We start from the raw sequence: 22892 nt of genomic DNA, 5'->3' as shown, positions 1-22892 counted from the left end.
TATATATATATATATAAAGAAAACATATTATTAAGTTTCTTTACAGTCAAGTTTGTTTATGTTTAATATTAATTACAATGCTTTGTCTAGCCTAATGAAATTGTGGAGGTGTGAGTATGGGTGTGTGTCTGTCGCATTTTACTCAATTCGGAGAGATCTTTTTATATACAATACTATATATACAAACATATGTATATATTTTTTTGCGTACCCATACTGAGAGATGTGGATAAGTGGATGGAATGACAGGCCGACTTACGAGTAAATCAAAATTTTTAAATCATGGTCAAAAAACAGATGATAATCGTATTATTATAAAATAATCTCTTGGTAATTTCATATGTAAAAGAGTTATCAAAATCAATCACATCGATGTTTAATAAACTAATGACTATTTTTGGGCTTAGATTGATTAATAATCTAAACAAATCTATCAAAGTACAAAAAGATATTATGGAAAATCTTACGGAAAAATCATGTAGTGATAAGATTCATAGTAAAAACTGCGATGTTACATATGTAGGCCAATGAAAAAGGCAATTACAAGCAAGAGTAAAGGAACACATGAATAATATAAAATTAGATTCTTCAAAATACTTCAGTAATATATCCGAGCACATAATAAAACATAACTACAATTTTGATTGGGAAAACACAAAAAATTTAGACATTGAATATAATTATATCATAAAAGATTAATATTAGAAATGATTTATATAAAAAAATTGAGCTAAAACGTTCGAAATTTCATGTAAGCAATTAGGAAATACACGGACTTACAAAAGGATTACGCAATAATTACTGCGAAACTACTCTCAATTGATCGACAATTTTTAAAATTTCACATTTTTTAAAATTGTTTATTTTCTTCTCGTAGAATTCAAAGAATTTTTTTCATAATTTTTCATTAAATTTTTAATACTGCATTTTCTTATTGGTAACTATTTTTACCAATATAAGAAAATACGATATTAAAAAATTCTAAAAAATTTTAAAAAAATTCTGAGAGCTTTATGAGAAAAAAATAAACAATTTTTATTTCTTGCTATTTTTCTATAAAATTGATAGTATTTGAGTAAAAAAATTATTAAACATTCGGCAATTTTTAGTAATTAATATCTCGTTAACCATTGCGAAAATTGCATAATGGTACAGGACTTTTCAATTCAGTATAGTTCGCTCTATTTACGCAAACGCGCTCGGCAAAAAATTGCGGAAACCTTGTATATGTATACAGGATTTGGCATCCAAAACAAAACACCATAATATCTCGAAAATTAAACACCATAATATCTCAAAAATTAAACATGGTTGGGAAAAATGTTTTAGACAAAAGTTGTATGATTTAAAGGAGAACAAATAATGATAAAATTATTTTTCAAAAAGATCAATTTTTCTAGGTTACATAAAGCTTTTCAGGAACCATTAATGACTTCTGGACACTGGACGCGGAAATACTTGCCACGTGACAAAATGCGATGCGATAACCAATGAACATTTTAGGACAATTCAATTACCAACGACTAAATAAACGAGCAATATAAGGTGTTTTGTTAAAATATTTAATATTAATTTAACATATCAATATAAGAATATCAATATATAAAATATAAATATATGAATATAGAAGTTTCGGCTACACAGAGCCTTCGTTAGTATAACTAAATGAACATATCTTTCGCTTAACAACTATTTCAAATCAAAGAAAATTCCATGTCAATTTTGATGATAACTAATGGTGAATCATGTCAATTCTTCAAAAGATGTTCATAATTAAAAATGCAAAACAAATTACTCATTTAACAGCAAGAATTGCGTTTAGTACCATAATATAAGAATAATTTCACGATTGATTTATCGTTTTCATCGTTTTCTATATTCATCGTTTTCACACCATCATGTAAGTATTCGTTTTATAGTTCTTTTAGAATCAGAAATTCCTACAAATTTATATATATATTTTTGATTTAGGTAAATCAATCGTGAAATTATTCTAAAAATAGTTATCAATAAGAAAATGCAGTACTAAAAAGTTAATGAAAAATTCTAAAAAAAAATTCTTTGAGTTCTACGAGAAGAAAATAAACAATTTTTTAAAATGTGAAATTTTAAAAATTGTCGAGCAAATGAGAGTAGTTTCGCAGTAATTATTGCGTAATCATTTTGTAAGTCCGTGTATTTCCTAATTGTTTACATGAAATTTCGAACGTTTCAACTTAATTCAGCTATCTTCAGCGATGTACAACCAATTATTGTGTTTTGTATGGCCTCTATTTCCATTGTTGTGTGCAACCGGTCTTAAATTACCAGGTTTGTTGAATTACCGAGATTGTTGAGCCTGTGTAATACGATTTTTAATGTGATTTTTGTCATCTATTCTAATTCATTAATAGACTAATTTCATTAATAGATTCACCTGTTACAGGTTAACAGGTTGTTAAACATCAATGTACACAAAAAATTGTCTTAGTTGTACTTGTCCTTCTTTATGATTTAGCAGCATTCTATTCCCATGTCTAACTATGTATTTATGATTTTTCTTGGTTATTCAGTAAGTATGACCGCTGACATTAAATTGTTTTCATAATACGAAAAAAGTTTCATGATACGAATAATTACCTTACATACGCTACAATTAAGGTCTGTTTTTATATTACAATTAAAGGTGCTTACATTATATTGCATTGGTTAAGCTTATATTACATTCGCAATGATGTCCTAATATTGAGAATGTTTAAATAATTATGTCTTTTATAAAACTATGAGGAGCATATTGAACAAATTTTTTTTGAAATTTATACGCACGCGCGCACGCACGCACACAACATACACACACGCACGATCAATAATCTGGAAACGGTCGAATATCTCGAAAGCAAAGCATTTTTGAGAAAAATGTTTCCGACAAAAGTTGTAGGGTTTAAAAAGATCTATTCACTAATTATATCCCTTTGACCTTGGATGGCATCGCCAAAATCAAGGTTATGTCGATTTTTGTAAATGGAACCTCTTATTTTTCATTACATATTCTTATATTTTACTTCGAAAGCTTTTCAAAACACTATAATAAAATATTTTTTTAACAAGTACTTTTCGAGTTATGAGGTTCGAAAGTTACAGTATACCATCGGCATTGGCGTTACTCAAGGTGCAAAAACGATGGTAAAACCTTTGGAATATTATTTAGGGTCATGATATTAATAACATTTATGGTCAAGCTCAAATCATTGGAGGTTGTTTTTATTTTCATATACGTAAAAATGAATTTTTAGTGGAAAAATAAAAATAAGAGGAACAACCTTCAATGGCCTCGATCTTGACAAATGTTATCTAGATCATGATTTTCAACAACATTTAAGAGGTTTTTAGCCATTGGTCGGACACTTTGGGTAATGCCGGCGATATTGTAATTTTCAATCCTCATAACACAAAAAGTACTTAAAGAAAAAATATTTTATTATAATGCTTTAAAAAGCTCTCGAGATAAGCTACAAGAATATGTAATGAAAAATAGAATTTTATTTTAAAAAAATCGACGTAACCTTGATCTGACCTCGACGACGCCACCCAAAATTAAAAGGATGTGATAAAAAAAATAGATCTTTTTAAACCATACAACTTTTGTCTGAAACCTTTTTTTCCTTTTTGGAGAAAAATGTTTTGCTTTTGGGATATTCTACCGTTTCCAGACTTTTGATACATTTTGTATATACGCAGTTGTTAACTAAATTGAGATATTTCATCGTTTTATTTAACATTTTCGTTGTAATCTGGCTACTGAAATATACATTTTACTAAATACTATTGATAGGATTTTATTTTTGGACTTGTATATGTACTTTTAAACACACGAAAAATCTTTATTGTTCTATTAAGCGTTTCAATTTGTACAATACTTTTTATATCTTGCTTAATAATTATATGAAAATCTATTAACCTTACTTTGAGAAAGCTCAAATTAGGGCTGAAACATTTGACATTCATTATTATCATTAATATATATACTCGTAATTATTATACATTATCATCTTGTGTTGCTTACATTGGTTTTTATTTTTATTATTTTTATGATTTATTTTATATAAGTCTTATTATCTTACACATATTATTCTTATCAAATAACTACCGATTTTGATTATTAATACTTTTTTAAGGAATAATGAGCAACGGCTGAAACCTATTAGAGGTCTCTCATGACTTTGACAATATATCAAGGTCAATATGTCAAAGTCAAAGTCACTGGGGTGGGGTCTCCTCTTCGGTATAATTATCCTAATGTTGCCCTTAATTTAGACAAGGTTTAGTTCGAGGTGAAGTCGAAATTATTCATCCGATATTGAAATGGCTTTTGATGCATATCGATACAGTTCAGAAAAGAGCGTATTTGTCACAGTTTCTCGTCAAGGTAAGAAGATATCAAAGCTTCTTCACAACATGATGTACGTTTCCAGACAGTAAACGAATGTTCACAGATTTTACAAGATATTCATAGAATGTACCACCTTGTTAACATATCTGTTCTGGTAAAAAAATTTTGCTGAAATTTCGCAAAAATTTTTCTGAAATTTTATTTTAGCGAAAATACTGAAATTTTATTTTAGCAAAAATGCTGAAAATATATATTTGTTAAAAGAACTTCGCACTAATTCTACATAGATGAAATTGGGTTCCAGTGATATCAAATGATTTTCCCATATGTTATAGCACATACGAGTATGTTATGACCAGCTAAATAAAACATAAGTTTTAGAGCAAAAAAATTAACGCGTTTGCGTGTTTGATTTGTCTACAGTCATTGACATCTTACCATAAAATGCTCAATAACTTCGAAACAATCGACTTAAAATGAATAAAATTACAGTGCTTTGAAAAGATTTCAATAAGAAAGCAAAAAAAAAGTGGAAGGTCTCACTTAAAAAATCCGAGTTAATTTTACCCTACCTTGGCAACGGCAAAGTCAAATTGATGAAGTCAGTGGCTAGGCCTTTTTAAATTCTACAACTTTCATCTAAAATATTTTTTTAAATAAAACTTATAGTTTTCGAGATATTTTACCATCTCGAAACATTTTATATTATACATTTTATATTCCCTATACGATTATACAGAGAATCCCGTAATTCATCTGACAGCGCTCGTGGAGAGGTAAAGCGGACTAAACGGAGTCGAAAAGTCCTCTACCATTTTGCAATTTTCGCAATAATTAAAATATTAATTACTAAAAATTGTTGAAAATTGGTATAATTTTTTTCTCAAATATTATTATTACGTCCAAACTCCGCGCGCATGCGGAGCTGAGGGGATGAACGTAACAAGGAACCGAATTGTTAGACCGATTTGGTTGTGTCCAGGCTCCGGACCGCGAGGGAGCTGTGGGGAAGGACCGATGCAAATCGGGAGGCGCTTCGCTTCGTCCTGAGGCTCCTAACGAGCCGGGGGTCGAATGGAGGACGAAGTGGAAACCTCTGCTCGTGCTCCGCTAAACGGACACACGAGTCGGACGTTTAAAGAGCCCAAACTGGGTCAGTGCGCCGAGAGAGCGCACTTTAAGCCAGCTGCGTCAGTACGGTCGTATGCTCTGACTTTCGGTCATGGAACTTAATCCAAGTGACCGGGGAGAGGGTGAAGTGCAATCGCGGGAGAAGAAAACTTAAGAATACGAGGAGGTTTTATTTGAATAAAGACTACTGAGAAGTTAATTTAATAATGATATAATAATAAAAAAAAAACAAACTTGAGTAATACATTTTGAGAAAAACAAAAAAATAAATACAATTTTGTCGAGTAAATTAAAAAGTAATACAATTTTTGGTTCTCTACTCTGAGTTATACATACGCTTTTATGAATGTGTGAGAGTGTGCGTGGGTGCGTGCGTGCGTGCGTGCGTGCGTGTCTGTGTGAAAAGTATCGTGGCAGAATGGAAGAGTTATGAAGAGAATAGCGAGAGGATAAAAAGAGAAGGAGGTTTTGGTTAGTGGATTTTGAGAGAGGGGGGGGGGGGGAATTAATACTGGGTAGGATCATAGGGTTGGAGGGAGATAGGCTCGAGGGGGCTAAGAGACGCTATAGGAACCGAGAACAGGCTATCGGATCCTGCGATCCTCACGATTACCTGGTCTTGGTTGGAGGGAGTAAAATAGGTCAAGTAGTTTAATAGCTGCTGGGCGTCGTGAAAAAGAAGAGGAAGAGGAGCAGCGGGAGAATAGTCATTGGGTGGGATGTATGAGGTTAAGGGGGTGGTATCAATCGGAGGGGGTGATGGTGGATGCGGGAGGAATCGGAGATGGATTGGAGATAGGGGAGTATGAAATTTCGAGGGGTGGGGAGAGTGTTGCTGTACAGGGGGAATCTGTTCCGGGACTGTCGGTTGATTTTGCGAATTTATCGCGTTGTTAACTCGAGCACGGGCTGCGAGTCGGCGCGATCGGCTAGTTCTCGTTAGGCAATGGCGACGAGGGGCGAATGCACGGCGTGAACGCACTAAAAATTTTATCTTTAAAGTGAGGTCCTCAAAGAAAAAAAAGGGGGGAAAGAAGGAGAGGAACCACTCAATGTAAAGTAATGAAATTGAAAACTCACTGCTGAGATGGCGATATGTAGGATGACCCCAAAACTCGGAGAAGGTGGCATAGGGTGCAATAAATTGTGGCTCAGGTTCGTCGGACTCCCCCGATCAAGAGACGCCGTAGATTTTTAGATGCACTTGAATGCCGCCGATTCAATTAAACGCACTGACTCTATCAGGTAGAACTTTTCTGAGAATCGCGATGATTTTTCTAGACTTGGATGAAAAATCTGCCTCTCTAGACTTGAAGGAGAATCTGCCTCGAGGGTTGCCGAACCGCGATTTTTATACTAATCGCCCCGGATTACTCAAATTTGGATTGGTGGAATAGGTTTCGTTAGCTGATAGTAGGATTTTCCTTTGCTCTTGGATTGGTCAAGATTTTGGGAGAGGAAAGGATGTTGACAGGAATCTGTAGTATGGGAAGGTGTCTTCCAAAATTTTATGATCTCGAAGTTTATAGGAAAACGCACATTTCGTGCACCGATAAGCCGCCCATGCATCATCTCCATCCAGCATCTACTCCTGAACGTCGCGTGCCGTTTCTTATTTGTTATTGATTTAGTTTATCTCGGAGCGACATTCACGAGGAGATACCGGATTCCTTGTTTTAGTTTTTAGTGTACAGAAAAAGGGAAGGAAGATAAAATTTTTGTTTCGACGAATTCCAGATCTCTACGAAAGAAAAGAGTCGTGCGAATCCGCCGAACGTAACACTATAAACTTTACAGAAAAACAGCAAGAGACAAAAATTGTTTATTTTCTTCTCATATAACTCTAAAAATTTTTACAGAATTTTTTATCAACTTTTTAGTATAGCAATTACTTATTTTTACCAACATGAGGAAATACAATATTAAAAAATTCTAAAAAAATTTTCAGAACTTTATGAGAAGAAAATAAACAATTTTTGCCTCTTGTTGTTTTTCTGTAAAATTGATAGTGTTGTTGCGCCAAATTGATGGCTCACAGAAAGAAGAATAAGACACTCGAAAACTGTTCGGTGAATACGCAGTCCGCTGACTCTCACTACAAATTATAACCTCGATCTCACTTTGTTCGCGTATCGCGGCGCACGGCACAATAATCGCGAACGGGGGGAAACAAAGACTAGAGCTAAAGGCCGAACACGTGAACGGAAAACGCTCCTGCGATGCCTTGCACGCGGGTTACGCGTGTCTCTTGGGCGCGAACCGCACATTCTACATCTTCACGTGAGCGGAAACGCTCCCGCGATGTCTTGCACGCGGGTTACGCGTGTCTCTTGGACGCGAACCGCGCATTCCACATCTCTCCCATCTTGAGTTGCATCCTCGCGATCTGGGTGCAACTCAACCTGTCCAAAAAGGCAAAGTAAATAAAAAATGAAAAATGAAGCTAGGCTTCAAATCGTTCTGGCTTCTTAATAAGTCGTCCGCTCCGAGTTCTTAGATCCATTTCTTCTATAGGAACAGATTCCGGCTTCTCCTCTATCCTGAGGCGAAGCTTTGATTGACTCACGGACTCTGCTAGCCTTTTCCGCGTGATGACCCACCTCCAACGGGATCAGTCTTTGTATTGGGCGAATTAATTCTCCCTTTTCCGTTTTCAGTCTCACAACTCTGGTATGTCCGTCCTTTCCAGGAAAGACTTCTTTGACTATTGCCAGCGGCCAATCCAAACGTCTTTGGGTGTCGTTTCCGACTAGTACTACGTCGCCAACTGCAACCTGCGTGAAACTGCTCTTGCATTTCGTCCGTCTGGATAATAGTCCTAGATACTGGATGCGAAAACGCCTTCTCAATTCTTCCTTTAGACTTTGGCGATAACGGATCCGTTTTGCAAAGTTTGTCTTGCTGATCTGGTCCAAATCGGAAACGCCAGCTTCCTTGACGTCTCTAATGAACATGTCTGGAGTGATTGCCATGGTCTCAGTACTCTCTTCTGTCATGTAAGTAAGCGGTCTTGAATTCATAACAGCTTCACAGTCGCACAAGACCGTGTTCATCTCTTCGTAACTCAACGAAGTTCTCCTCAGCGTTCTCCTTAGCAAATCCTTGAGGATGCGGATGAGGCGCTCCCACCATCCTCCCCACCAAGCAGCTGAAGGTGGATTGAAATTCCATTCGATTTGGCTAAGAGAGCAATATCGCTGAATTTTCTGCCAATTAATTTTTCGTAGTAAATTCGCTAATCCTACGAAATTTCTGCCATTATCGCTATATACTACAGAAGGCCTTCCTCGTCTGGCTATAAATCTTCTGAAGGCTTCTATAAATTCCTCCGTTGATAACGATGTGACCAGTTCCAAATGTACTGCACGGTAGACCGCGCACGTAAACAAGCAGATGTAGGCCTTACATCCTTCCTTCAAGAAAAGAGGACCTGCGTAATCGATGCCTACCACCTCGAATGCTGCTGCCTCTCGTACTCTATTTTCTGGCAGCGGTGTAAATGGCGCTTCCATGTTCCTCGCTGCGTGTCGACGGCAAGCCGTACACTTGTGAACGATGGAACGCACCGTCCGTCGGTACCGGAGAATCCAAAACTTCTCCCGTAGATTGTTCATTACAATCTCGGTTCCAGCGTGATTGAGTTTCAAATGAGTATACAGGATAACTCTTCTCGTCGATAAGTGCTTTGAATCCAACACTATAGGATATCTAAAACAGAAAGTGTCTTGACGATTAGAAACTGCTGTTTTAATACGCATAATTCCCTTTTCTTCGAAGACGTTCAATCCTCGCAGCCGTGGATCATTTACTCCCATGAATGATTCTTTCTGAGCTAATTTACAGAGGAGTAATTCTGCTGTACTGATTTCTTTCGCGCTTAACTCTCCTCCGACTGATGCGTGGATTCTTCGGGAATTATTAGTAAATCTTAACACCCATGCTATCATTCGTAAGATCTTCGCGTAGCTTGAAAATCTTTCCAAGTACCAAGGGACGTCTTTTTCACCAGCAATCATAGCGATTCCTTCTGTCGTAGCTTTAGGGGGAGTCTCTTCTTTAAGTCGACTTGAAGTTTTACGCAGCTCGATATTGACTATCTCTTCGTTAATCTCTTCTTCTTTGGACGGCCATTCTTCCGGGGGCAGCTTTAGCCATTCGGGCCCCTCCCACCATCTTGACTCGAGTAATTTCTTGGCATCACATCCTCGTGAAGGTAAATCCGCAGGATTCATAACCCCCGGCACATATCTCCAAGACTCGACATTTGTGATACTTCTTATTTCTTGAACGCGATTCCACACGAATACAGCCCATTGCTTTGTCTGTCGTATCCATGCTAGAACAGTAGTCGAATCGCTCCAAAAATATCTTTTAATATCTCGATAATCCATTGCCTTGTCGAAAGAATGCATCATCCGCGCTCCAATGGAAGCAGCCAGTAATTCGAGACGCGGTATCGTTTTCTTGCTTTTGGGTGCTATTCTCGATTTAGCTTCCACCAGATGAACCTTGACTTCCGTGTCTGATTCGATACGCACGAAAAGAACAGCGGCATATGCATCTTTGCTTGCATCTACGAACATATGCAGGGACAATGTATCTGTATTTCTTATCTCACCGAAAATCCAGCGTGGGAACCTCAAGATCCGGAGAAGATCCAGTTGCTGCGCCCAATCCAAGAACTCCTTTTTTCTATCCGGATCAATTTCCGCGTCCCAATTTAAACCTTCGCTCCAAAGGCGCTGTAGCAGTAGTTTTGCTTTCATCAACACAGGACAGATCACTCCTAATGGGTCAAAAACCTTCTGCACGTGCGATAAAACAATTTTCTTCGTTATCCTTTCTGCGGTGGGTTGTAGGGGGAAACCCGACAACGAAAGAGTATCCTCTTCAGTATTCCATATTAGTCCAAGTACTGTCGATCGAGTCTTGCATCTCAGGCCTGTGTACTTCCAGTCTCTTAAGTCGAATCTTGCTTTATCCAAAACGGAACTTGCTTCTCTCTGAAAAATCTCGAAGTCCTCGTAAGAATCGACACTGGTGATGCAATCGTCAACGTAAAAGGATCTTAGCAATTTCTTGTAAATTAATTTCTCGTGTGTCGAAACAGTAGAATTTAACGTATTCTCAATGAGTAATTTTATGGTGGCTCCTAGAAGGAAAGGGCTGCTAGTTATTCCAAAAACAACCCGACGATGACGATAAGTCTCGATTTCGCCGTTAGTATCCCACCACAAAAACCTTAGGACATCTCTATCTGATGGAGAAACGCTAATTTGTAAAAAGGCTTTAGCAATATCTGCTGTTACTCCTATCCTCTTTTCTCTGAATCGATGCAGCAATGCTGGAACAAGCTCAATAAGATTGGGTCCCGTTTCTAAACACTGGTTGAGCGACGGCGTTTCCTTCTTCTTGGCCGAGGCATCGAAAACGGGTCGAATCCTAGTGGTTCCTTCTCTCTTGACAACTGGTCGATGCGGAAGGTAGTAACTCTCTCTGTCAACTTCATGCACAGGTACTTTTTCTATAATACCCTCCTCGAGCCAGTTGCTGAAGATTGTATTGTAATCGTCGAATAAGTTTTCTTGTTTCAATTTCTTCGTGACGACATCCAATCTTCTTTTAGCCATGTCCCTGTTATCTTGCAAGGGCGGATGATTATCCTTCCAGGGTAAGATGACTTCGAAACGTCCTTCTTCGGTAATCTTTGTTGTCTCTTGAAGCAATGCCTTAATTTCTTCTTGTCGTGCCTCTTTACTTATGCTCTCGATCGGGTCAGTAATTCCTAACGTGTCTAGTTTCCATAAATCTGACACGCTGGCCTCTTGAGAAAACATGGAGACGACCATCAGCGTAGTGTCTGTGTCACTACTTTCTTCTGAATTTCTGCCTAAAATCGTCCATCCAAGCTTCGTCTCGATAGCCGTGGCTCCTTGGTTCAGTTGTATGATTTTGCCTGTAAATAGCTTGCCCGCAACGTCCGCTCCGATCAACAAAGAAATAGACTCTCTACTTTCACCGGTGTCGCTTAGATGGACATTCTTCTCTTTAAGCACCTCCGTCCACAAGCCGGTGCCTATGTTGGGAACATCTTGGCAAATAGTGTCTTGTTGTAAGGCTATAAAATCACACTTATACGTTCCTTCCAAGTTACCAATGTGGATCCGATAGCTTTTGTGTTTTTGAGGCTTAGTCTTCGTTCCTCCAAAAAGTAAATGTACCATCGTTTGCTCACCTTCTGCTTCGTATCCTAGATCCCTTGCTAACCTCTTCAAAATGTAGGATCTGTGTGAGCCTGTATCTATAATGGCACGAACAGATACACTTTTTCTCGGTCCACGCATCCTGATCTTCAGTGTGGGTAAAAATATTGTGGCACTTGAAATATTAGCCAAACAAATATTTTCCTCGTTGAATTTTGAAACGTCGGGCTTCTCATCAACCGATTTCTGGCCGCTATTGCTCGAAAGATTTCGGCACATCAAAAGGCAGTGTCCTTTACTGCACCAGGGACATTTTCCTTTGCTGTAACATTTCTTATAGCTATGTCCTACCTTTAGACATTTGAAACAGCCATTTTTTTCTTTAACGATCTTAGATCTCTCGTCCATATCCATGCCTTTCGCCTTTTCACAACTCGAACTATCATGTTTCTCTCCACAGAACAAACATAGTTGTGCCTTGGATTCTTTCACGGATAATAAACCAGCTGCTGTAGCTACTCCTTGACCTTGATCGCATCTCGTTCTCTTCTTATCTTTATCTTTAGATGCCTGGGTATCGCTACTCTCGAAACATGTCTTAGCCATTAGAATACGCTCTTCGTTCTCAACCTCTCTTCCTAGAAAAGACATCAAATTAATAAGACGATCCTTGGCTGTGCGATTTATATTAGATGCATCTGTTTGCAGCGTTGACGATATCATTATTCGTTGCCATGTTCGCAAAGTTTCTTCTGGCAGCGCAGATTCTACCAACGGAAATAACATCGCCGCACACATATCTGTTGTTACATCTAGAGTCTCAAGCGATCGCATATGCGTTTCTAATTTATCATAAATCGCCGCAAGCGACATCTTTTTACTCTTATTCAAAACTAGCTTTAAAAGTTCACGCACGTAAAATTCAATCAACAATTCTTTCTTACCAAAACGTGACTCGAGGCTCTGTATGGCTTTCTCATAATTCTCTGCCGTTGGCGGGAAACTACTTACTACTTCACATGCACGCGAACCCGTTTCCATAGACTGTACTAAATAATGAAATTTATCTTCCTTAGCCAACTCTGGATTCGCGTGAATTTTCTTAAACGTCCCCCAAAACGGTAGCCAATCTTTAATATCGCCTCCAAATTTTCTTAATTCGATCTTTGGTAATTTTAATGTGCGCATACTTTCCTGTGTCATCGCGAGTGTAGAATACGACCGTCGAAATGGAGACTGTGCCGGCAGCGTGGACTCGTGAGCTTCTTGCCTCTCAATCAACCCGGTTACCTCAAATTTCGCTTGATGATACTTCGCCGTATATTCGTCCGCATGCTCTATTTCTCGGCAGAGGGCTTCTTCGGATTCTTCGGCTTGGATCATCAAGTTCCGTAGTTTCAGGCTCAACTCCTTGAGTTCGCTTGCTTTATCTTGCACCAGCGCGTACGCGACTTGTAGCGAGGTTATGTCCAGCGGTTGCCTCGCCTTTTCCGCTTGGAAAACAGCGTATGCCCTCGTGAACGCAATGCGCGTTACTTTTTGTGCGAGCTTCACTCTATCCATGACTTCTTCTGTAAATCTTTATTTGCTGTGTAATGGCCAACAACGTGAAGCCTCGAAGTCCTGTCACGGTCGCCAGAATGTTGTTGCGCCAAATTGATGGCTCACAGAAAGAAGAATAAGACACTCGAAAACTGTTCGGTGAATACACAGTCCGCTGACTACAAATTATAACCTCGATCTCACTTTGTTCGCGTATCGCGGCGCACGGCACAATAATCGCGAACGGGGGGAAACAAAGACTAGAACTAAAGGCCGAACATGTGAACGGAAAACGCTCCTGCGATGCCTTGCACGCGGGTTACGCGTGTCTCTTGGGCGCGAACCGCACATTCTACATCTTCACGTGAGCGGAAACGCTCCCGCGATGTCTTGCACGCGGGTTACGCGTGTCTCTTGGACGCGAACCGCGCATTCCACAGATAGTATTTGAGTAAAAAATTATTAAAAACCAATATTCAGCGATTATTAGTAAATAACATCTTGTTAACTATTGCGAAAATTACAAAATGGTAGAAGACTTTTTAACTCAGTTTAGTTTTCTGCTCTATCAATCCACAAGCATTGTCGGATGAATTACGGAATACTTTGTATATAGTGCCACATAATTATCCCAAATATAATTACATACAAATATTTATAATTACATACTATCATATATGTATAATATCCAAGATATGCACTCATATATAAAACGATGTCATAAAACGATATTTTATTATAGAATAGCGTAATTCCTTATTTTTAGCGTACCTAATCCAGGACCAATGACATGGACGTAGGGATCTGGTCTCGTGTGCGTGCGTGTGTGCAAAGAAAAGAATTTGCGAGGCGGATGGAAATTAAAATTAAAATTAAGATTTCTAAAATTTTATTAATTGAGCATGAAGAGGGTTGAAAGAAATTAAAAAAAAATGCTACGTGATCAGGAAAGAATGGGGTGGGTGGAGCAGGAAAATAGAAATGAGGGCATGTGGAGACTGGCCGGTTATGGCGTTTTGAACTTGGTCAGGATCTGCGATTTCAAAGATTATAATGAAGGTGTCTGGAGGAAAGGGATCGGAAATTTGAGATTGTGAGAAAAGGAAATTTAAGAATTAATGATAGCCGTAATGATAGTAATAACGGAGACGAGATGGAGAAAATTCAGTTACAAATTCCACTCGCTGTCCGGTAGAATCGGCGGGAGAGGAAGGATGAGAAGAAGTGGGAGAGGAAGTTAGAGAGATTGTGTGCTAGGAGTAAGAGGGGGGTAGAGGGGTCAGGAAAAATTCATTGGGTTAGGACGGAAGAAATAGGCTCTGCGTTAGGGGATGGAGAACATGGCAGGAAGGGCCTGCGATTAGATCTGTGACATTACTACTATTATTATTATCTAAACTATTATTATGATTAATATTATGACCGTTAATTTTACTATTATTTATATTATTGTTATTTATATTATTGTTTAAACCAGAAATTCGCAATAGACTTCATCTAGAAGCCGATAGGCCTCCTTGATTCATTGGCCTTTTTGGCGTTGAGCTGCGCGTTGCGAAAGATATGAATGAGGTGGCCGGTCACCCTCGAGATTTAAGGAAGAAAAAGATAATCGTTTTATATCAGATTCTGCATAAGAAAGGAAATGGAAAGGAAATAAGAGGATTCGACAGGTAAATGGCAGAATGGGGGACTGAAGTTCGCGATTAGGCGATCTTCTAAGTAGTGAATATAGGACCCACGGAATAATTCGATGAATATTGGAGAGCGAGGACGATCTATCAAAAGATCTCTATCGAGGAAGGGTGGAAGTAAAGGATTAAGGGAAATAATGCAGAGACTGGAAGGGGAATTAGTTATGATGAAGTACGAGGGTGGTCCCAGAAGTACCCGACCTAACAAATAAAACAAAAAATTTAGGAAAAAATATCTTTATTTCTCAACATAGTCTCTTTTTAGCTCGATACACTTTTCCCAGCGATGTTCAATAGCTTCGATGGCCTGTTTATAGTAAGAACCGTTGAACTCCTCAAAATAGCCATTAACCGCAGACTCCACCTCTTCATTGTTGGTAAATTTTCACCGAGCCATTTTTTCAAGTTTGGAAAGAGAAAATAATCCGAGGGGGCTAAATCTGGCGAATAGGGTGCGTGGAGAAGCAATTCGAACTTTAACTCATTGATTTTGGCCATCGCGATAATGGATGTGTGAATTGGTGCATTGTCTTGATGAAACAACACTTTCTTTTTCGCCAAATGTGACCGTTTTTCCTTGATTTCATCACCCAAACGCTGCAATAAGTTCGCATAATACTCGCCATTGATTGTTCTTCCTTTCTGAAGGTAATCAATGAAAATTATGCCACGCGCATCCCAGAAAACTGACGCCATGACCTTGCCTGCCGATGGAACTGTTATTGCTTTCTTCGGAACCGATTCCCCCTTTTCAGTCCATTGCTTCGACTGTTCCTTCGTTTCAGGTATGAAGTGGTGGACCCATGTTTCATCCATGGTTATGAATGGGCGCAAAAATTCAGCTTTGTTGCTGCGAAACATCGCCAAACACTCGATTGAAACATCCTCTCGACGCTGCTTTTGTTCGATTGTGAGCAAGCGCGGCACCCACCTTGCGCACAGCTTTCTCATCTCCAAATTTTCAGCCAATATGCGATGTACAGCACTTTTTGAAATGTTTACCATGTCTGCTAGCTCGCGCACTTGCAATCGACGGTCACCTAATACCATTTTGTGGATTTTCTTCACCATTTCTGGAATGGCCACCTCACTTGATCGATCACAGCGATGTTCGTCTTCGCAGCTTGTAGGGCCTCGTTTAAATTCTGCCACCCAATATTTTACTGTTGTAAACGAAGGAGCAGACTCCTCCAAAGTAGAATCCAGCTCGGCTTTGATATTGGTTGGGCTAAGACCTTTCAAATGAAAGTATTGTATCACATAACAATGACCAATTTTTTCCATCTTTGCAAATTCACCGAGATCGTCCACTATTGATGGCTGCCAAACAAATATTGAACAACGTAGCGTCTTCAAACTTCATAATTAAGCTTTAGAAAGTTGGTGCTTTCCCTTACAGTGATTTTTTTATACAACAACCGCCATCTGTACGTCAGGTTGGGTACTTCTGGGACCACCCTCGTAATAACGATCGAATGCATAACGTGGTGTAAGAAAAGAAAAACAAAAAAAGGAATAGGAAAAAACAAAAGGATAGAAATGGATGACTCACTTTTCGAAGCTCTTCTCGGAATGATGTTGCGTTGTTCCTCGCCCTGACTCCGAAGCCAGGTTTGCCTCAAGGGATGATTGCCTTTGAAGCGATGGTGGATGTTGGGCATAAATGTCAAATGAATTGTTGCATTCACTGAATGACTGTGCTTGCTTTTTTTTTTAACAATCATTGTGCTCAGCTCGCGAGATCGTGTTTATATAGAACTATCCTTGGGGATAGATCGTTGTGGATGTAGTAGCTTGATAACTTAAGATTTTTATTTGGTGGGATTTGCTTCTTAAGTGGAGTAGACGGTCAAGATTCTCGATAATTATTAAGGGGATTATGAAATCGATTCCGCATAAGTAGCATAAGTCTCGATCTATGAATGCTCATTGGAAAATTGCCATCTCTTTTGTTTAAAAATTTTAGAGATAGATGAAAATCTATTGATGGGATTGGTTTTAATCATTTGCCACGTTTCTTGCTTCGGATTGGTCAATTTTGGGTAGCATTACCAAGGATAGGAGTGGGTAGCTAGTGTAAACTTTGATTGTCTCGTTTGAAAATTATTATCACTAGGTTATCTTCATGGTCTCTTCTTAGAACCATATCTACAAAAAGATCGTCAGTTACGAACCCACGGTGTTGGATGACGATAAACGAAATTCCTCTTTGTTTCAAAAGTTTAATTTATGATTTTTACAATCTCTGCAGCAAACTTGATATCTAGTTTTTGTTTAGAGTGGTCGCGCCGGTATTCGTTGCATGTTAATGCAAGAGTATGAAGTTTCTATCAGGAATTGATTCAATTATTTATGCGTCTATTTTGCTACGACCCGTTGTCTTGAGCAGACCGTGGTCTCTACGTCTGAAATTTTATTACCTCCAACTCTTCGTGGTTGATATTTTGATATAAGGTAAAAGAAAAAGAGGTTTGATTACTCTTTGATTCTTTCCATAAAGAGTCTAATGACTATTGGTAATTAATTATGATTCGTAATTGACATAAGGGTGATGACGATTATTTTTCCACAATTGAAAAGAATCATGGAGTTCATAGAATGTAACATAGCAATGTTGCTTCTGTGTCATGTGGGATTTCGATCAATTCTGTAAAAATTATTATATATTAATAGCCCAGTGCAATTCTCATTCAAATATTCTTAAAGTAAACATTTCAAACTTTATTTTGCATTTTTAAACATATTTTTAACTTCATCATTTACCAAGTTGTGATTATTTTAAATTTAGTAAAATTTTCCCAAATTTTTAGTATACCGTTTTTTTTGGGGAGGGGGGAGACGAATGTATAAGATAAACACAAATCAAAATAAAAATGAAAAAGTGAGCAATATAAAAATAATAAAATATATAAGTTTTATGTAAAAATGATAAAAAAAATAGATGTATTATATTTAATATTTTTTGGAATTATATGTACTAACATGTATCAATATTTATTACATAATTGCTACATAATATTCACATATAATAATTATACATTTTAGTTATATGTCATACTTATTTATTTTATTACAGGGTGAAACAATCCAGGTGTCCCTGAAGGGACATATTTCTGACCTAATTCTAAGACGATTTTTCCTTTACGAAAATTTTGTCTTAATTTTCAAATTACAAGAAGAAACAGTTAGCGTGTCGCGGGCTGCGTAGAGGAGACGGGCAAGAGCGGCGATCACGATTAAACGCACCGGGCACACTGATTGGACGCGTTCACACGTTTATAAAAACACGGTCTTTCTTACCTTTCCCTTCTACCGTACTATCTTTTTGTTTTTCACATACTTTAAATATGCTAATTTAGTTAAATTATAAATTAGAATGATGAAATTAAAGTAAATATTGAACCCTTTGAATATCGGATTGTTTTTCAATTACATTAATAAAATTGTTAGAAAAATGTCGTAAAAAAGAAAAATTAGACAATAATAAAGCATTACAAAATTTTCTTACAACTTTTAGACATCCTTACAACTTTTAATAGTTTTCATAACAGTCTTCAATTTACAGTTGAGATTGAAAAAGACAGAAGCTAAAATTTTCTTGACCTCTCACTAAAAATTGAAAATGATGAAACCATAGATTGATTTCATAAGGAAACCCTCCCCTTTTCAGACCATTACCTCTCTTTTTTCTCTAATCTCTCTATTTGCCATGAGATAGATGCTATTTTCAGTCTAGTCTATAGATGTCCTCCTTTCACACCCCACATATCCAAAGAATCTAGAGTTAATGTAATTAATATACTTATTATTAATGTGTATCCACTAAACTTTATCTTCAGTCAGGTGAAAAAAAGAATTAGATATCTGATTAATAAATTACTGCATAATGACAAAGTTAAAGAAGTCAATAATTCTGATTCTAATTTTTTGAAAACATCTTTATTTTACTGTTTTTACTAAATATTATCAATAGTATCTTTTATTAATAAACTCATTGTGACAATCAGATACAGATGCTTAAACAAACTAAATGCATTTATCAAAGTACATAAGGACAGAAAATCTCCACCTAAAATATTGTTTACAAAATAAATTGCAATGATTGCAATGCATCGTACATGGGACAGACAAAAAGACAACTTGGCACTAGAATCAATGAATATAGAAATAATATTAAATATGATCCAGATATTTTGTCATTACACAACATATATTGCAGCACAATCATTCTTTTAATTGGGGAAAAATTTTAGATTTGGAAAACAATTACAATAAAAGAAGAATTTCAGAAATGTTATATATAAAAGAACAAATAGAGGGAATTAATTTACAAAAAAAACATAGAAAATCTAGACGAATCATATTTTGTTCTATTAGAGTCCGTTCAGATAATAATAAATAGACATAGTTAGAGTTCTTATTGTCTGCCCTACAGAATGTTATCATATTCGAATCCGAGCATTGATTGCGTTTGACACATTTCATATGATGTTCCTGCTTTCATGTAAGTCTTATATAAATTTAATTATTTTTACACAAAGTTGACTCTAACACTTTTTTATTCTACAATAAATTAATATTCACTCAAAATTTTTATTTGGTTATTGATTCTCGCTGAACAACGATGATTGATGACTTATTTGCCTTGACATAGTGTGATGCTGGGATATTATAATCTGTTTTTTTGATAATCATTGCAATTTCTTATTATACCTCCTTTGAGATGACATTAACGTTTTACCGATTACATAAGGTCACTTCATTGCGAATATCATCTATACATCTCTTGCAACAATGCATCTTAAAATATCTCACCGAATTTAGTTAATTAACATTCTATCATCTAACGTTTAACTGAAGAAGGACTAATGGTCCTTAACCTTTCGAAACGTCTTATTTTATAATATTTATATTTTTCTACAATATATATTTTTTCTTTTTTATATTTAATTTATATATCGATTGAATAATTGTTTCAATTTTGTCAAACATCTTTCGGTTATTGACCTTGTTCAATATTTCATTATAAAATTTTTATTGACATACAAATCTCTCTCTCTCTCTCTCTCTCTCTCTCTCTTTCTCAAACAATTATTTCAGTATGTCAAACTCTAAGAGCATTATTTACAATTCGATGTACTGAAGTACTTGTTAGACTTAATTATATATCAACAGGCGTTATAATATCTGTGACACGCAATTATTGTCTAATTTCTCATTTTTACAAAAACTTTTTAAACAATTGTTTACGCTATCACGCTCATAGCATTTAATACATACTTATGAGAAGTTTTATGAGAAACGCGATCGCGCTTCTTAGCATTCAAAGAATTACAAATGTTTAAAACAAAAACGTAAGCCAAATACACTTTAGAAGCTTATTATTATCATTTTAATTATAAAATTATTATTACCTCGTAGATATTCAATGATTTCATTTTGCTTTAGCTTCTTGAAACAGTTGGAGGAATAAGTTTGATATAATAGTGCTCGATATAATTGTTTATTGTGATTCACTTTCGTCACTCAAATATTAAATGTTTTTTATTATATATATATATATATATATATATATATATATATTGTATATATAAGTATGTATAGATATCAAGTCATACGTTTCCACGATTAGAGTCTTCTTTTATAAATTATGTCACGTTTCAATATGTTGACACATTTCGATTACACTTGATAAAACGAGGAATTTATTAAGCGATTTATCTGTTAATTACTAGGTCTATTCGCTTTGCGAAAATGAAATCTCCAAATATTTTTGCACTTAAAATGAGATGTATAGTTAATTTTGAAAAGAGAGAAAGCGAAGATACCGAGTACAAAAAGTGCGAACAACGCGAACAGACTTAATGACAATAACAAATGATTAATTATTCGATTAAAAATCACACGAAGAAAGAAACACGTCTGTAAATCCGTACACAACAATACAACATGTGTTTACGTGCGGCAAGCTGCTGACTGACTTTCTTGGTTATGTGCAGTTCACGCGGTGCCTCACAATCAGTCTTCTTCTTCTTCTTTAGATGCTGGCCAGACAACCCATGGGTTGTGATACTAGGCCACTGAGGTCCGCGCTCACAATCAGTGGATGCGTTCCATTTCATGCATAGATTGCATAGGATGCAGCGCATCATGTGTGTGCATTAGCTTGATTCTTTTTTCTCATGCGCATGCAGCGCATAGAGAAACCGAACGGATCCCATACAGTTTATGCATACGGTTATATTGTACAATCTAAATAAAAAACACAATTCTAATGGGCATATGGAATAAATATTACATTGCTGTCTTTTTAAGGAATCTTGATGTTTAAAGTTACAAAACTTGTATATGATATTAATCCGAGTAAAAAAATTTTCATGTATGAATATATAATAAATATACATGTATACAAACACACATAAAGGTGTACAAGTATTCGTAAATATATACAGGATATCCTATTTTAAATAATACATTGCTTTCTCGAAAACTATGGTAGATACGGAAAAATGTTTTTAACAAAAATTGTATGATTCAGTGGGGACATAAGAAGATATCATTGATTTGACCTTGGATGGCGTCGGCAAGATCAAGGTCACATCGATTTTTTTGAATGGAACACCTTATATTTGATGGCAGAATCTAATAGCTGGTGCTAAGAACTTTTCAAAACATTGTAATAAAGGTTTTTTTCATTACGTCCCTTTCGAATTAAAAGGTTTGAAAGTTACAGTACTATCGGTATTAGCATTACCCAAAGTGTCCGATCGATGGTTAAAGCCTCTTGAATGTTATTCAGAGTTATAATCTGGATAACATTTGTCAAGATCAAGGTCATTGGAGATTGCTCCTTTTATTTTTATTTTTTCACTAAAAATTTCTACGTAAAAATGAAAATAAGAGGTACAACCTCCAATTTAAGAGAATAAAAAAAATTTGAGTAGAATCGTCACTCTGGTGACGAAAATAACTCACTTAATTGGCCACAAAGTAAAATTTCGCATGTCGAGATGATGCTCGTCAGTTTTTAAATTACTGAGCGTCAGTGTTAGTCCATAGTAAAATAATAACGATATCATAGTAATAATTAATCACAATATAAAATTAAAGATGTATATAGGTAATAAATATTAGAAACATAAAATGAAAAATGGGGCGTTTTATTTAAGAAATTAATCACAATATAAAATTAAAGATGTATATAGGTAATAAATATTAGAAACATAAAATGAAAAATGGGGCATTTTATTTAAGAAATTAAAAGTGAAAAGAAATTAAAAGTCTTTATGTGTGTTCATATAATTATTCAAAGTCAAATTAATGGCACTGTCTTATGTCTCCCTCGAGACAACTTCCGACCGTATAACTTTTGTTTTGTATGAAACATTTTTTTGTAACTTCCATATTTTTCGAGATATTTGCCTGGGGCGATTCAAAGGAAACACACGATATATAAAATTATACATCTTTATGTGTGAGTAATTTTTTTACATTTCTCTAAACTTGATTTTTACTAAAAAATAAACAATGCAAAAATTGTTCCTTTAATTATATTATATTTGTCATGTCCTCATTATTATTTTTATTACATTAAAAAACAATTTTATAAAAGAAAAAAGATGTATGAACACATGCGGACATATAACTATAATATATATATGGTAATTATATATGTAATTATAATAATTATATATATTTTTCTATTATATCACTGATAAAAATTTTTCTCAGAATTTTTCATATAATTTTTCAGAATTTTTATATAATTTTATAACTTTTTTATACGAGGTCTGGCTATTAAATAACGAGACTGCGCGCGCAGAAGGCGTCCTAGAGGGATAGGGTGGGAAACGAATGCAGCGTTGGATAGCTGGAAGTGTCTACTATTCCAGTACGAAAACACGTTTTTGTCGCAGTAGTAGTATTTTTTCTATAGAGGTTAGAAACGAACTT

At 36.1% G+C, this 22892-nt stretch overlaps 1 protein-coding gene across 4 annotated transcripts in view; it reads left to right on the top strand.

Annotated features, from left to right (window-relative positions):
- The window catches only part of LOC108746641 (intraflagellar transport protein 81 homolog), a 227054-nt gene that overhangs the window by 9653 nt on the left and 194509 nt on the right, over positions 1 to 22892 (top strand). For 3 of the 4 annotated variants that reach the window (XM_018483540.1, XM_018483541.1, XM_018483544.1), the window contains exon 3: positions 4294 to 4405. The exons of the other annotated variant lie outside the window; for it this stretch is intronic. In XM_018483540.1, the coding sequence (XP_018339042.1) occupies positions 4294 to 4405 (112 nt within the window). The remainder of the gene's footprint in view (positions 1 to 4293; positions 4406 to 22892) is intronic. 4 annotated transcript variants of the gene reach the window in all.

Source organism: Trachymyrmex septentrionalis, unplaced genomic scaffold (genome assembly GCF_001594115.1).
Source record: "Trachymyrmex septentrionalis isolate Tsep2-gDNA-1 unplaced genomic scaffold, Tsep1.0 scaffold184, whole genome shotgun sequence".
NCBI lineage: Eukaryota > Metazoa > Arthropoda > Insecta > Hymenoptera > Formicidae > Trachymyrmex > Trachymyrmex septentrionalis.
This window is presented reverse-complemented; position numbering and strand designations above follow the sequence as displayed.